General features: G+C 41.9%; 1 protein-coding gene across 2 annotated transcripts in view; it reads right to left on the bottom strand.

The window, feature by feature from the left end:
* Positions 1-17601, bottom strand: part of NDRG1 (N-myc downstream regulated 1) — a 74917-nt gene that overhangs the window by 19967 nt on the left and 37349 nt on the right. For both annotated transcript variants that reach the window (XM_075743288.1, XM_075743289.1), the window contains 2 exons: positions 6358-6436; positions 3839-3874 (listed from right to left, as the gene is read on the bottom strand). In XM_075743288.1, the coding sequence (XP_075599403.1) occupies positions 3839-3874; positions 6358-6420 (99 nt within the window). In that variant the 5' untranslated portion in view covers positions 6421-6436. The remainder of the gene's footprint in view (positions 1-3838; positions 3875-6357; positions 6437-17601) is intronic.

Genomic DNA, 17601 nt, shown 5'->3' with positions numbered 1-17601 from the left:
TACATTGCACATTTTGCTAAAAAATATAATATTTTAGGATTTCAGTAAAATAATGCATTCCATCAAGACTATTTTAAAGCTTTCAGATATATTTAATCCTCAATTACCATCTCATGCTTTTATTTTAATTTATAATATTATGTCTGTTAAATATACCTCCCTACTCTTGCCTCAGAACTGAGGAAGAGCTTTTAAAGAGGATTTAAATTACTTGAATTGCTAGGAGACAGTATATTTTAAGTATATTAAATTTCTGAAGTAATATGAATTAATACCTGTGTATGCTATTTTTCACTTCTTTTTTTTTAAAATCTTGAGGATCAAAAATATTTGAGCTTTTAATGTGGTATTGAATTGCTGGATTTCCAATCCCCTTTTCCCTGGAGTTAGTTAGCATTTTTCCGCTAGCTTTTTCTATTCGAAAATAGTTATTTCAATTCATCTTATGTTCTTCTGTTCTTCTAAAACCCCAATGCCCACCATTCCAGCTATTTTTCTTTTTTTTTTTTTTGTTTTTTTTTTTTTTTTTTGTTAAGACTTCTGTTTTAAATTAGCAGTAGTAAGAAAAAGGCTCCCCAATTCAGGTTCTGAGTTGGGTACATTAATAAGTACGGTAACTGTAGATGTAAATATAAGTGACTCTGCTGAAATGGAAGCCAGTAACAAAACTTTGGTGGAGGAACTGAAGCAGATTATTGCAACAGTTCTGCCCAGGGATTCTTCCTAGTCTGATTAGCACTGAGTCACACTGCTCTGCAAAAGCTCAAAACCACAACCACTTCCACCCTTTTCCTTCAGAGACCTAAAAGAATGAGGAAACTCGTATAACACACTGCAAAGCCCCAAACTGAATCTGCATGATGACCACCCCATCGTGCCATGAGGAGCAGCAGATTTGCCTCCTGTTGCAAGGCGGCTCTTTCCTTCTCTCCTGTGTGCAGGAGGAGGAGGAGGAAGGAAAGCAGAAATGGTCCTTGCAATGCAGTGGATATAGACAGCCGTAAGCCACGAATTGCAAGGGACAAACTCATTTCTGCCACTTGCAGCTGCCGCATGGCTCCAAAAGTTTTGCTTAGTAATTGAGAAAGCAGTCTCCTGATGGACTGCTCACTTCTGAAACACAAAGCTCAGAATTACATACAGTGACGAGGAGCCAGCTCTCCATCCACTCCAATGCTACCAAACTTGAGAACAGGCAAATACAAACTGAAAATACAATTAAAACGTGGTTGGCATTAAGCCAACATAAAGCAGCACAGGGCACACTGTGCTGGGCCAGTTTATCGTTAATTGTGCTAAAACAGGTTCGATCAGGAACACTCCCCTTCTTGGGAGGCAGGGGACCTTCACTTAAAAATCTTAAAAAAAAAAAAAAAAAAGAAATGTTCAGGTAGTTGCCACAGACCGACATACAGACAGACATATAGTGCTGACTAGAGGTAGTTCAGAGCTGTCAGTTCTTCCTTCTCTCATTTTGACCTTCCCCTAGTAACTCCATGAAAGCTCTCCTCCAGAGAACAACAACATACACGTCTTGCAATGTGTGCTTTCAGAAGGGCGGTATCGCATGATACAATGACTTACTTCAAAAATGTAAAAGTACATTTAACTCAAGTTTGTCTAAAACAGCATGTGAAATAAGAGTTTATCTCTTTCCAAATCTGAATAACTAGATAAAACTTATTCTTGGAACTAACACACCTCACAGGCAGTCACTACTTTTTTCACTAGCAGCAGAAACACGGTTGTGAACACTGCATAACTTGTCCTCGAAAGGGCAGAGCATGTTGCAAGTGATACGGTGGACACCCACATCCACACTTGTGTACTAAATAAGGACGTCCAGCCTGCCAAGCGCTGATCACCTCCTCTCCTGGCCAGGTCCATCCTCTTCACAAGTGTGGCTCATGGGACAGGGTGCTCGTTAGAGCGCACGAATTCCGGTGTCGGTCCCGAGTGACCTTCGGTCACTCGGGACCGACACCGGAATTCGTGAGCTCCAAGGCCGCGCATGAACTTCTCCAATGAATTGAGCAATCGAGGCTCTCTCAACCGCTCCAAACCACCTTCTTCATAAATCAATCACAGAAGAACTTAAAGACACATAGGTAGGGGACTTGTGGTTTTAAGGCAGTTCTTAACGTAACGGCTTGAGACCGTCCTTCCGCATTTTTCCTTCCTGAACTAGAACAACCAAAGATTAAGCTCGAAGAAAGAAAGATCATTAAAAAAAATAAGAGCTGGCAGAACAGGGCTAAAAGACAAGAACCGTTGGTCTGGATTAGCGACAGTTAATCCAAAACATGCAAAAAAAAAAAATCTAAAAAAGCTTAGAGAATTTGATCTTGCAAGTTAAAAAAAATCATCTATATATACACATGGTTTACAAACCAAGCAAATTTATTCCAAGAATAGAAATGAAATATGGGTCACTCCTGGATTCTTAATCAAAATACTGCAGTATTCCTGTTAGCAGACTTAATCTCGGATTCAGATTTATTTAGAACAAGTGATCAATCTGGACCCAAACAGAAAGCTTCTCCCATGCTGTGCAGAGTCCTGCAGGAAGCCGCATGATGACAACTTGAACTTACATTTATCAAGACTTCAGGCAGTAGATTTCATCATTAGAGAGAATGAGGGGGAAGAAGCAGAATTAATGTAAACTACAGGTTTACTATAGAAATAAGAGCCATTGAAAGATAATAAAGGTGTTTGAGATCACTGTCTCCATTTCCAGGGAAAAGGCTGCTGAGTTTGTGTTGTATTTTTAACCAATTTGTACAGCATTGAATAAAAATATAGACAGGTGCAAATAAAAATATAGACAGGTGCAAATAAAAATATAGACAGGTGCAAATAAAGTGCAACATGCCACAATGCGCAGAAGGGTTATTTCCTCGAAGGACCTCCACCTGCACATTCAGGAGACTAGAACAATTTAATAGCTTTCCTTATTCCTGCACAACCTCCCTCGCTCCACCTCCTTGATAAAAATAAGACACCCATCGAGCCTCTTTTCCCAGCACATACTGCTTCCCATCCGCAGCGATGGGAATTGACCGCTCAGGGAGGCAGATACAACCTCGCCGGTCTCCCTCCCAGTTCAGCCCAGCCTGACTCTGACAGCCGCGCATCTCCTTAGTCACATCTGAAGAACCACTGAGGACAAACTTCGCAGTCAGAAGCCCAAACGGCAATAAAATAATATACGAGAGGAGCTAAGAGTTACGAAATCACCTTTCAAAAGCACAACACACGGAGAAAGTGTAAAGCCACCATCTCACCCGCTGGTGTGCTTTATGAACTCTCATGTTCTGGCTGTAAATACACATACGGAAACTACCAGTGTTAGGGGCAAAACTGATGGCTTAGCGCCTTCCACCACTCCACAGGCTCCAGGAATCTTTTGGAAACTTTCAACGGTATAACGGGATACATTGAGAGGGACATTTCCTTGGAGGAAATGCATGCACACCACTAATGAAAGCAAATTAATAGAGGAAAGCGTGTGTTTATGTGGGAGGGGAATATTTTGCTTTCACTGCCACCGCAGAAGAATTTCATTCTCTTAGCAAGAATAGAGCTGCTTGCAACTCTGCCACCTCTTTTGGATGAAACTTTCTCAGCTTCAGTCTGAAAAGACCTCCTGCAGTCCCCTTCAGATCGCTACGTCAGAGCCCCATTCAGACCCCTCTCCCACAGTAACTTTATTTCTGGTGAGCGGTCAGTCACTTCTGATCATTTTGCTGTTTTCTCAAATGTCAATTCAGTTTCCCCTTTTACCAAAAAAAAAAAAAAAAAAAAAAAAAGAGAAGACAAGAGTAGCTTTACTTGCCTGAACATCAAAGTCTGGAAGGAGGCGAGTGATTGCCTGTGAAGAGATTTTGAAGAGTTAATGCAGGTAACTTCGGCAGCTACAGAAATCTGCGCTGGGACACGGGTGCTCCAACCCACCAGTTTTGCAGCTGAGAGTTCTGTCCCATCCCCTTTATTCAATGAAAACTCTCTTGCTGAACACCAAAATTTACCCAAGACCTTTTACTCACTAATCTTCATGCAGAACATTAAAGCAGTAAAATACTAGGTTATAGACCAATGAAATAAAGCACAAAAAGGTGGTGCATCTTCAGTTACTGTTAAATCACTGGACGAGACGGAGCAGTAAAGCACTGAACTAGCAATTGCTACTACTGACAAGCTCCTATGTCTGTCTAGAATCTCCACCAGAAAAGGAGTCAGGTGACATCCTCCCCATCTCCAATAGTCTAAAAGGCTCCTAACTTCAAAGGAAGAAGTGTCTTGCAGTCACCTCCTTTTATTAAAATACAAGGAAGAAATCAAGCTCATGTTTCCACTGGAGGACTGCAAACAGAGGCAAGAGCAGCCAAACTGACGCCTGTTATGCTGCAGAGTACGACAGAGAAGCCCAAGCTTGAAGAAGAAGTATAGAGATAAAAAGCTTAGGATCTGGCAAGGAGGTCACACAGCCCCAGAAGCCCAGGTAAATTTAGGTTGGAAGACATCAGAAATAATAGAGCTGCTGTTTTGGGCAATACTGTCTCAGATGGCAGACCCCCAAGCTTTGCAGTCCAACCTGCAACTATGACGGGACTCAAGAGCCTTGACCTTTAGGTAATTAGGCAACATCTTATGATACAAATAGGTATCTAAAGAGCTGACTGAGATTGTGGAATTTATTTTACACAGCCTGAGCTTTAGACAATCTGCTTTTTTTTAATCTTACTATACTGTTGGTCTCATGACCTTTTAAACATAGCTAGTTTCATACACTGGTGTTCCAGTGGGGTCTAGAGTTGAAAAAAATATGTAGATATGGCATCTGTCTAGACAGCGTGTGAAACAAGGCTCCATCACTGTCCAGGAAGAAAGACTCAGCTGTAGGAGAAACCTAGGCACAACAAGCCCTGATGCAACTGTTACCCTTAGTATGTACTGAGTGTCCTTCAGGGCAATCTTTTCCACTTTCTAAAAATATATTAAATAACTTCCTTCACTCTATGTTAAGAATGGCCACAGAGGAAATCAAACTCTCTGCTAGTTTCCCCACGCAGACAAAACTTAAGGTAACATTATGAATAAAAGCATATAGGTTTAATTGTCAAGATATCAATTTTGATCTGCATGCTACAGAAACCCAGGAAGTTAATTAAGTTTTTAAAGATATTTCCAAACTTTGAAGCAAAGGTGTTTCAGTACCCATAGAACTTCTGCTTAGTATCTGCTTCGCTTTGCTACAACTGAACAATATTGGCATTAAAAAGGGATCTTAGTTTCTGAAAAGTTTGAGTGCTGCATTCACTGGTATCCAAACAAGCTCTGCTTTCATGAAATGTCCTTGGCAAAGGAGCTGTGTTTAAAGTTTTTCTAGCCATTTCACTGCAGTCACAAGTGGAAATGATTTTCTGAAGTGTTTACGCAAAAGAGGTAAGGAATAAAAAAGAAAGTAGCAGATAGAGCAACAAATAGTTCTAGTGTAAAAAAAAAAACCCAGAAAAAAACACAACATGTTTATATACATCATTGTCAAGAATTACAGTCATTGGGAAGAAAAGAAAAATCTTAGTTTTGATTCAGGAAAAAAACCTGAGAGGTTCCTCCACATATTACAGTGAACTATTTGCCAAGAACATACCAAAGCACGGCGTATTGCCACCATCGGACAGAGTCAAACAGCCACTGTGGGCAGATTTTTGGAGCAAAATGGTGCAAAACCAAATGGAAAGAAGTACAACGGGATTAAACAAAAAAAAAAAAAAAAAAAAAAAGGCTGAAGATGTTTCTATGCTGCAACCCGGAGGAACGGCTGCGGTTTGCGCACACGCAGCTGGCTACAGAGCTGGTAGCAGTTTGGCTGTGACTCACAGCTCAGCGCGGCTGAGTGAGGAGAGGACTACGTGGGGCAGAGTCGTACCTCCGGACCCAGATGTGCCCAGAGGAAAAGTTGAGGCTCTCTCTGTGCCTCCTTGAAAGACAGCTAACAGAGCAAAGTTTGTATCTCTACATTGAGAAATCTATAGGTATAGATGGATCTACATGAGATCGCCCAACTGACACCATTCAAAATAGCTGAAGACACACAGAGCTGTCATTATTCAGAAAAAAGTGTCATCACCAGATTAACACTAGAGAAAAGTAAAAATAAAGACTGAGAAAGACCAAATAACTAAGGTTCAGTTTCGTATCATAAAAAACCCACCCTCTTATTCCATCTCCAGTTCCTCTTACTTGTTTCTTCTACACGATATGTTAGAATTAATCTAAGAACACACGTGCAGTTCCAACAGCAGCCCTGAAATAAACCACACAAGCACTAAAAAGCTGTAAAATAATTACCTCCTCCTTCTCCACCAGAGGTTTCACCTCTGCAAGGTGAGCATCCTGGAACTCTGTTGACATGGTCAGTAGCTGATATCTGCAGAGATGAAAAGAGATTTGTTCTCAGCTTGCATCAAAGATTAAATACAGGAATGAGATCCTGCTCCACCCACCCCCCACCGACCCACTGTCTCGGGTTATAGTTTAAAAGATCTTTGCAAGAAGGTTATGAATCTCTTGTAAAATGCCTCCCCAGTTTATTTATATACACACTCCTTGCACAATATGAGATTAAAGACATGTTAAGGCTGCAAGATCAAACAAAAGTTTAGCAGCTTTAAAATGGAGAATCCTGAAGGAAACGGGGCAGGGGCCAGCAGAGCCATGGACGCTGTCATTTCACAGGTGGAAGGGGCACAGCCAAATCTGCACAACCACCTTCTTCTGAAGTTAGCTTGAATACTTGTCTCTGAATTTATTTACTAATTGTTTATGGAGGCTCCCTCTCCATCCCCCAGATCTTTACTGTAGAAAAACTGAACTGGACACTCATTAGCACCATTTTACTCTCAGATCAATGTCCTCCATTCTTTGGGACAGAAACACCTTCCTTGATCCGAACAAAGAAACACGCAAAGTAAAACCAGTACTTCTTTAAATGGATACCAGCAAGGTGTCTACTATAATGCTATTTTCAGAACTGCCAAAGTAAGGAACAATATTGCTATATCCTGCTCTAGGACAGGATCAGCATCGTGATACCCAGCCCTCGTCTGCGGGAAGCTTGACCGGGAACCTGAATATGGCCAAACCTGAGCGACCGCAAAGCCGAGTAAATTCTTTTTTACATTTTATTTATGTGGAGCGAGATCAGAGATGCCCAATGTATACTGCCCACAGAAATCTTTTGGCCAGACGGCAGCCCCAGCACAGTCACATCGCCCCGAGTGCGCAGACCCCAAGTTCCTGCTCTCACTTCTGTTTAAACTAAACTGGAGTTACAACTATCTTTAACTTAAATGCTGAAAAATGTTACGCTGAAGTACCCACTACAACCCCAGAAGAGGTGACTGCTGAGGCAGATGGAGCAGCAGGTTGTGCTGCTGGCACAGTGCATCTTCTGCATTTGGACCGAGAGGCATCTCAGTTCAGTGACCATATCACTCCAAATGGGGAGTTAAAAAGAATAACGGCGTGTTTTCATTCTCTCAGCAGAGACAAGGTGCCAGAGGCAGAGGGCTGTTCCCTGCGAAGCTCTGATAAATGACCAGAAATGGTTCTCAATAGATACCGGAACTGTTTTAACAGCAAGACAACAAATACAAGAGTCAAAGTATGTTTGTTACATATCCTCTGGCCTGCTGGAGAAACGCATGTCATGTTTGGTTTGGGCATCTTTGGACAAAAATGGAAAGGTATTAACTACACTACTATAAAACAAATCAATTATTTACTTTTTAAGAAAAGTTTAGAACTATCAAGTGAAGCATATGAGTAAGTATACTCATAAAGCAAGCCAAAAGGCTGAAATGTGTTTAGGAATTGACTAAGCATAACTGCAGAGATTTTAATTACTAACAATTTTCCTGAAGATAAGCATAAAACTACAGAACAAAATTCAGCTCTATTTTTTTTAAACCATGACTTCCCACCTTCTGACTTAAATTGGATTTAAGCCAGTCAACCCTGCCTACATAAGTGACCAGGTGCTCAAGAGGGGCTCTGAAGCCCACAGGAGCATTCAGGAGCCAGTGGTGCCAGCAGCAGCATTTTTACCTTGACCCATGGGTTAACTCATTGCGCCTTTCCCTGGGCAAAGATACTCTACTGCAAAAGCTTGCAGGATGTCTGGATGCTGCAGGAAGCTACGAAGTGGCACACACGGATTAAAAAAGTTAATGCTGAAAAGGCACTGGTGTCCATGCACGTGCAAACAGCTTCAGATTTTAGGAATCCTTCTTGCTAGCTATGTAATTGAGTGGATTTTTGGTAAAGAATTAAGCCCCACCTGAAGAATTTAGCCCCACGACTTGAGGCATAGGGACAAGAAGAAAACTGACCTCATTGCTAGTAATTTGTAATCCAAATTTACAACAAGGCAGAGATACTGAAATAGTAAGGAAAGTCAAGACAGAGTTAATTCTCCAGCAGTCACTCTGATTCACCCCTTTTCTCCAAGTTTTTCATTAAGTTTTGCCCCTAACAGATTTTAATCACAAAGAACAAGCAAAAAACAAGTTTGCCAAAGTTTCAAGCAACTGCAAGTGACATTTTAGAAACAGTGTTACATATTTTCATAATTACAGCCATCTATGTAATCTGCCATTCTACACAGTGAGCAATTGTGCATGGCAGAGGGGAAAAATGAATGCTGCTACAATATTTGAAGGTCAGAAATATTTACATGCAATTGAACTTAAATCAAATAGAATTTTTTTTATTTTTTTTTTTTTTTGCAATTCAGCAAATTCTGTTAAGACAGAAGTAACAGCTGAACATTGCACCTAATTCTGCAATAGGGAGTAGAAGCACAAGAGATTTTTCCATGTTTTGCCTATGGGGAGGAAAGTAAGAAGCCAGACCCCCTGCAGTTTTCCAGTAAGAAGCGGCTTGGGGAACAAAGCCACAGCTAGTGTTTGTGGAAGAAAGTTGTTTACACGGGATAGTTTCAGATTTTCAGGGACTCAGAGCATTGACTACAAATGACCAAAAAAAAAAAAACCCCTGTGCCAAGAAGAACAAGATGGATGCCTTTTATAGCCTTAAAAAACAATCCTGTTTTCATAGTAGTTCAAAGTTGTTGCTCTATGTTTCCGAAAGAACCAGCAGTAGGAAGTGCTGAGCAGCAGATTACGCGACTGCCATGAAGTCTGCTGAACAAAAGCCCACCATGTACCAAGTTCTCACTTTTGGAAAGATACCAGATCTTGGAGCCACATAATGTTTTCAGAACAGGCATTTCCAAGCTCTGGGGTTTCCTTCTCTGCATCAGAAACACCTGAAACATTCCTACCAAGAAACAACCTTGTGATAAGGTGGCACAACAACATGCTATTTGTTCACCAGAGCTGGCAAACAAAGCCCTGCTATCTGACAGCGCTGTAAAAAACATCTTATTTTCCAAAGGGAAAGATGCTGGGGAAATGGTTTTGTACCACCCATGTTCAGCACAAATTTTATAATCTCTAAATAGGTGCTTTGTGCTCCCTCCCTTACGTGACGGGGTAGCTCGAAGCTAATGTAACTGCATAACTCTCCTAAACAGATAACCATACAAGCATTCCTTTATACGCATTTCAAAGCACTTGCCTCACAGAAGTTTTCAAAAGACAAAGTTCATTTATATCTGCAAGCAGTAGTGTAAAGTTGCCAACTTGGATAAAACCAACTTTTTTGCACTTCACTTGGCCAATTCAGCCTGCTAAGAGGTCCCAAGTCCTTCTCTCCGGAACAAGCCATCTCCACCCAGCAGGCACCCACCACCCTGCACCCAGATATCGGTTACAACTGCTGCTCAGAAGATAAGTTTTAAAACAATCATACTTCTGAAAGAAAAAAAAATAAAGGTTTAAGGCACCTTTGCAGCTGGCAAAGTGCTTTAAAACTGATGACATATTATGTACCTTTGCCAACTAGCGGGAAAGGCAGGAAACCAACTTCTAGGAAACAAGGGGGACGTGGGGAGGAGTGAAGTAATCTGTGCAATACTTTGTTCACTAATTTCATTCAAAGATGATTTTCTGTACCCATTCCAGCCCAAACCCACTGCTCCAAAACCACCAGAACAAGTGTCATAACCAAGGCTGGTAGCTCAGGAATCATTTTACTGAGCCTGATTATTTTGCTCTTAAAGGTTCAGAATATCATCCCTGTCCCTCTGCATCATCGCTGGAGGGACAGCCATTGCTGGAGACTTGTTTTGGCAGCAGGGGATACAGGATGGCTGGGCAGCCTGGCATTGCACAACAGGGATCCCAACAAAGGAGCCAAGAAGCCACACATCAGGGCATCCATCCTCGGACACAAGCAATGTTGCAATCCTAAGTACCAAACATCAGGTAATCCTAATATACATGACTTAATTCATTCCAAGCACAGAAGCTAAAGAAGTTGAAAGATACCTTGTTTCAAACTTTATTCTGCTGAAGACACACATATAGTTGTCCAAGTTTGTGCCACAAGGTGCATCATCAAGCATGGTCTCATGTCCATGATGGGCTGGGGGTGAGGGGAACCGCTACCAGCACTACAGGATTTACCTCTGCTCTCATACCTCATGGTTTTTTATTTACATCCTATCATGGAAAACAAAGAACAGGAAAAGACTCCTGCCTGAATGTTTCATAAAGAAGGCAATTTCCTCAAAACAGCTTGTTTAAACACTAGCAGCAGAGATTATTCTCCTTTTGAGTACTAATATATAGAAGGGTAACCTCACCAGAGCAGCCTGATGGCATTCCCATCTTTGCAGGCTGAGCAAGCACTTTATGCATGGGATTAAATACTCATGAGCGTCTAATGGCAAAGAGAGGAAGGTGAAGGCCATGGGCACTGATGGCTACAGCTCTCAAGAACTGGTGTTGCCCTCTTTGGAGAGAGGGACCACGTGAGATTTGAGCTCTGGGGCCACACATGGGAAGTGTTTCCAAGCCAGGCACATCACTCTGCACTTTATCCCTTGAAAGCCACAAGTGTCTTCAGAGCTCAGGCATCAAAGTAGGTAGGAAGGACAGAGGTGGCAATTTGAGGTTTTGTACATCTGCAGCAGCTCGAAGCACTATTAAAGCAGGGATGAGGCAAGGATGGAGAGAGCTAAGATGTCTGCAGAGCTCTGCAGAAGTTGATTAGCAAAGATCCCCATCAGTTCCAGGTCAGAAAAATAACCTAACAGCTCAAGCCTCTAACAATGAAGCAAGGAAATTTACTGTGCTGCTCAAACAGCCTTACATATGGTCAGTCAGACCCCTTCCAGTCATTAACAGTAAATGCTATAAACTAGTCTGACTGGTCCTAAAATAAAAAGTGATGGTTACTGTAAACTGGAGAGCAGCTTGACAAAACTTGTCTCCACTACAGAGACAAGTGGACATCAGCTAATAGCACACATGTATGGTTACGGTCCGCAACGTGCACTCTCATTAAGTGCAGTTTACATTTCAGATATTTCCCAATAAACTTGACAGATCTAATCTTCCTGTTCATGATTAATTCGAAAATTATTCATTTTACAAGCATTCAAGAGAGTTCATGCATAAGCATCTGCCTACACCAAGCCCTGTTTACGCACTTTGTTACAGACCGTGGTGTCACAAGGTCCTTTGTGTACTGAGTTACTGTTTTTTTCTGACATAGTTCTACACAATACATCAAGAAAGAGGTTTTAGTAGAAGTTCCTCCCCTTTAAAAAAAAAACAAAACAGATGACTTAAGTTACATAGCATCTGACTAAACAATTTGAGCAGCAAGTGTCAAAAGTTGAAGACACTCAACTACTTGGGAGTCTCTGGGTTTCGTTAGACTCTGGTTAGACGTGATTATCTCAATTTGCAACTAAAAGTTAATAACCTGACACAAAGGAAGCTTAAGAGCATAAGCCTTAAATAACCTAAAGTTTCAAATCAGAAAAGATCAGGAGCTAAAGCATTAAATTCAATAATATCTGGGAACTGCAACAACTACGTTGCTTGGTGGTCTCCGATTCACAGACGCCCCGTGAATCGCCATCACCCACCCCTCTTCAGGCACAGCACACTGTTGATACTCAATTATTTTGTTTGTTTCTAACCAATTTGATTTTATTTCCTTTCAACCCCCTTTGTGAGCTGCTCCACCAGCATGCTTTACTGAAGGCTCTAGTTGAAAATAAGAGCTCAGGCTGGTGTCCAGGAAAGAGAAGGGGAAAAAAAAAAAAAAAAGAAAAAAAAAAGGTTTTAAGAGCATAATACAGCGTAACAGTGATTTTCAAAGCCAAAAACCAAGAAGGGCTTAAAGTTTTAGCCATTTTTAAGTTCAGACTCATGCTATGTGCTAATCAATCTGATTAGGAAACTGAAACATTTTAGCCAAGAACTTGAGCCCTGTGCCAAGTAACAGCGGATGAAACCGCATGGAGATGACTGCAAGGACAGAGCCAGCAGCTGATTCCACCGGGCTCCCAGGAACAACGTGCAGGTGCAAGTCCGCAGCGTGTCCTGCAGCTACGCTCGCCTGTGTTTTCAGCATTCTCGTGCCATTAGAAAGACAAGCTCTCCAGGCTTGCCTCCAGTCCTTTTGTTCTGGCTGTTTTTCGCTTGTGCCACTGGCGCCGGTGGCTGTACGGATGCAGAGCTGTTCAGCTGCAATCGCTTTGGGATCAGACACAGCCTTTAAACCACCAGTTCCTCAGACCAGACACTGGTTACTCTTCACACGCATGATACGCTCTGGCAGCTGCACATTGATAGTAGCATCAAAACAAAGAGAGCTGGGAGCAACCCTTCTGTCTACTCCACAGATGTTGAGCAAGAAAACTGTTGCAACTCAGTTTGCACAATCCTCTCACTGTGGGATACAATGAGGAATGTTCCTTGGAAAGCTCGGGATCCTCCTGTGCTTCACAGCAGTAGAAACTGGCTGTGGGAAGGGTTGATGTGCTAGCCAAAGGACATGCCTGCTGTCCCCATCTCCCCTATGCTGGACACCCCTGTATCGTCCCACTCCCCAATGTAATGAGCAGCTATTCTATTCCTAGCTGGCAGGGAAATGGAGAGCTTGCAATGTCTTAAGGATTTTTTTCTAATACTACCTACACTATAATACCACAACTCCATGAATGACAGATTACAAATCCTAATGAAGTTCTCTGAAATTCATGCTTCTTTAGCTTTGGCACCTAAACTGTTTCTGGTCATACCTCTGTGAAAAGTGGTTATCTCCAATAATGTGAAGCTGCTCTAGAGATTAAAAATACTAGTGATTGCCAGGACTTTTTAGCTGCAAAGACTGCTGTCATCCCAACCCGCCTCCTCAAGTGCCACCACTCAGTCCTTGCAGAGTGCAATGGCACAGGGTGGAGGTTGGGGACCCCAGAGCTTTCATAAGAAATCCAGTATGTGAGTGGAAGCCTAGTTTATTTAGAAACACACGATTCCCATTTGTACTGGTGCCAATATCATCCTTTAGCTTGAAAGGACTCGAGGCTGTGGGCATCAGCAACACAGGGTGGAAAGAAGAGGAATCAGCTGCCTTCCCAGGCTTCGTTTTCTCACCCCACCAAGCCAGCCTGTCTCCTTCCACTGCCCCAGCACCCTCCTAGCATCCTCTCAACGTCCTGCTCTGCGTCCATCCCAGTCCTCCCTCAACTGACTGCAAACATAAAGGTCTTAAGCAGAGATTAAAGGCAACGCATTGGTACAGATCCTGACACCTGCCTTGCACCTAGGTGTTAGGCTGGGCTTTGGGGGCAGATTAAATAATGAATACTGCAGAGATGCATTAAGCATTTCATAACATGGAAGAGATGGTTTCTGCCACAAAGATTGCAGTCTAAACAGACAAGAAACAAGCTATTGTTCCTGCAGCTCAGCAGTGACAGGCCATGCTCCCCACCCCCACCTATTCTCAATCTGCCATGCTTTAATAGTTCATAGCTTCTGCCCAGCTGCAACTGCTTCAAAAAGTGGGTGGTTCTGTGCAAGTGAGAGGCAAAACCACAGTAAGATTATTCCAGAAGGGACAGGCTCGTAGTACACTCAGAGGATGAGGAATGTTACCCACTCTCTAGGTTGCACCCTTGCAAATATACAGTGGTTTCTTTTTATGTGTTCGGCATTTTCATGTGATGTTGCAAAGATGAGTACTTAAGTTACAAAACATCACAGCTAAGGTTGATGATGTGTCTTAATTTATATTTATTCATTAGGCTACACTATACGGGTTACAGCTTCTGAGTACATATACAACTTGTTCTACTACCTATTAAAATTGCTTGTTCATTGCTGTTACAAGTTCTCTTTATAACCCTTGCCAAAATGTCTGGGCTGAAGTTTTCCATGACAAGTATCAGAGATTTTTGTTTGGTCCTGAGGAGGAAAGTATAATTTATGGATATTATTTTGTTCCTGGGAGCTCCCCAGTCCCCTTTTCTAGGATGAACTTTAGCGTTCTAGATCTTAATCCAGACTCAAACTTTGCACAAATGGCCATGGTGTTACGGACATATCTTTCATTCTTCCCATTATAAAATTACCCAAATTTAAGCATTTGTACATGCTCAACTACTTGGGACTAGATTTGGATAACAGTCTTCCATTGCCTGCAAGCCTCAGCACCTGGAGCTACAATATGATCTTCCTAAGGGCTGAGCACGCTCCTGCCTGTATCGCACAGATGGGACTGGGGAGGGAGTGTCTAAGTCAGCACCGTGCAGTGCCAGAATACTCCTTGCTTCTCAAAATAAGGCCTTTCAAAATCCTTCAAAGTGGGCAAAAAGCAATTCTTCGTCCTCAGCTGACTTTTTTCAAAACCTTACCCATCCATGCTCCAGGTCAGCATCTATTACAAAGTACTTACAGTTACCACTTTCCAGACTTTGTTTACAAGAGGGGCTGGAGTTATGCATACCCAAGTTTTTATTTAAGATCAGGATTTTATACACACCTTTATGAAGTTACATTTCACATGAAAAAAAAAAATACAATGTTCTTAAATTATATCATCTAGGAAAAAATAGTATTTTGAATTTGCCAAAATATAAAGAGCCATCATAAAACTCTGCAATGCCTCTATTTCATACAATAGTCACATAAATCAGTATGTCACAATGCTGTCCAAGGACACAAATGCATCTTAAAATTTAGCAGGGATATGTTACACACAATACATACAAAATGTTTAGAGCACTCTAGGACTATAGGCAAATTACATCATTAGTTTGCCAAGGTACACATAAGCTTCTCGAAGGAAGCAAACGAAAACCCCACAGCAAGAGCAATCCTTCCTTCCTCCAGTGCATTTCCTGTCTGGATGTCTGCTTACTGTGCTCACAAGTAAAGGTTCCTTTAAAAGTTGCATTCTACGTTGCTGATTACTTTTCCATTTCACCTTATGCCTACCAATAAACACACACATGTATACGTAAAATATATTACTACACTTTTGCTTTGAACACCAGTGCCTCCACCTACAGAGTCTTTGTCAGGAGCATTACAGATTAAGATCCTTAGCACTTAGTTTTTGTTTCCTAAAACGTCAGAGTTTCTTAAAGAAGTCAAGTTGGAAGAGTGGTGAAATGGCAAGGACAGAAAAAAAGCAACACAAAAAAACCCCAAGGAATGATTGAAAGCACATGGAAAGATTTGTTTTCCAGTCGGTTAGGTTGTCATGCTGCACTAGCTCCTAAGGTTTGCTCTTTCCATTAATTTTTACGTCATCCATACAGTACTAGCAGACTGGCCTGCTACATCCATGGTAGAAAAGAAACTAAAAGAGCTATACTTTTGAAGCTATACTTAGTTCAGACAGGAAGCAGCCAGTTAAAGGCTTGGAAAAGAAGTGAATATCCAGTTTTAAAAACAGAGCTTGAAAAGGAAGATCTGCACTGACCAACTTCCAGCTATCAAGGGGGAAAAAAAAACCTGTCAGATGAAAAAGATATATTAAAATTGTGACAATTAACTGAAAGGAAGTAGCACAAAACCCAAAAGAAACATAGGAAACGTGATCAGCCACACAAAATAAGAGCAGTAAAATTGTCATACATCCTGCTTTGTGCAAACAGATACAGCTGTGGAAAATTTCGTCAGCACAGGCAGTCCAGCTGTGCATCAGCAAGCACATTGCGGAGCACCTCTGCATGGCGAACACCCCATTTGACAACAAACCGCTAGGCATTATCCAAAGACAACACTCTCATGCCAGTTGGGAAACAAAACAGGCCTGATCCTGCAGCAGCCCTTAGCTAAAAGTGAAATGAAACTCGTCTCCCTCATCGTCTAACGTAGGAGCTTGCACATTTGAGTCTGAAACTTGGGTAATGCAGGCTTTACTCTCTGAGCACTTGCTGTGCTAGATTAAATGGCAAATAAAGGTACTGATTCTCATGGACACTCAATACTGAGTTTAATTATGTCGTAATAACACTTTAACAATTCATGATCACATATTCAGGAGCAGCTCTGAACGGTTCCTTACTGCTGCTCCATCTCTGCAGCCAAAGGGAATTAACAATAGGGATTACCTCCTGCTGACTGGCATCGCTGAAGTTACCAGGGCTCTGGAAGTGACACAGAGAGGAAAAAACACACCACTGTTTGAGAGAAACACCAAGCTCAATAGCCATTATATTCATAGCCATTGATTTCCAAGAAGCTTAACCCAGATTTTAGTCATCTGTAGCAACACATGCCACCAAACCTGAAAAAAAGGATAGCCTTACTCTCAGACTTTTAAACGGTTCCAGAATATTTCCCCATGACTTTCCAACACTAGAAAGTCATTTAATTGCAACTTTTGGGACAGAGCTTTTGACAGATGGCAGAGGGGTAGCTATTGCTTCCTTGACCTGCCGATGGATGGAGATCTGCTCCCCACACAACAGTCCAGGAGAGCTCTTCACCAAGAAGGCTGCAGGGGCAGACCATCGCACATGAGCTAAACTTACAAATTTACACCTAAAAGCTGAAGCTAAAGGGCAGTTTACATGCAATACTGTTTATTTAGTGAAAGAGTGACAGGACAATGTGGGCTCTTCTGTACTGGCGGCTAAGATTTCTAGGTGCTGTGACACAATGTGGAAGTTAGATGTAAACAGTGTGTCAGCTGGAAGTTGTTCTTGGTTTCAAGAACCAAGCACTTCCTCACTATTAATATCAAGCAGTTGCATCTCTCGGGTTTCGGAGGGTTTTCCTTTCAAGCAGTCAAACCAGAGTAACTACAGAAAGTGACTCTTGCTGCATACTGCTGGGACAGAACTGGTCCAGGCCGTGGGTTTCCCAGGCTGTACTTTCCCCTGACAGCAAACAGGGCTTTGCTGCGTTAAGCTTCCAGCTCTATGCATGATGTAAACGTTGCTGATCCACCACAATTAGAATTTGTATTATTTTTGAGAGTTTCACAGTTTCTAGTTGTCTTCATTCTGAAGAGCTTCGAGCCAGTTTTGCCCCCTCTGTATCTTTTCTTTCACTCTTTGTCTATTTTGAGACAATAAAAGCAGGAAACGTCTCATTACATATATGCTCCACGTTTTGCGCAACAGATTCTCAGGCTCTAATGAGGTTAAGTGAA

Source organism: Balearica regulorum, chromosome 2 (assembly GCF_011004875.1).
Source record: "Balearica regulorum gibbericeps isolate bBalReg1 chromosome 2, bBalReg1.pri, whole genome shotgun sequence".
NCBI classification, from domain to species: Eukaryota; Metazoa; Chordata; class Aves; order Gruiformes; family Gruidae; genus Balearica; species Balearica regulorum.
Note: the sequence above shows the minus strand (reverse complement) of the source record. Positions and strands in the feature narration are given on the sequence as shown.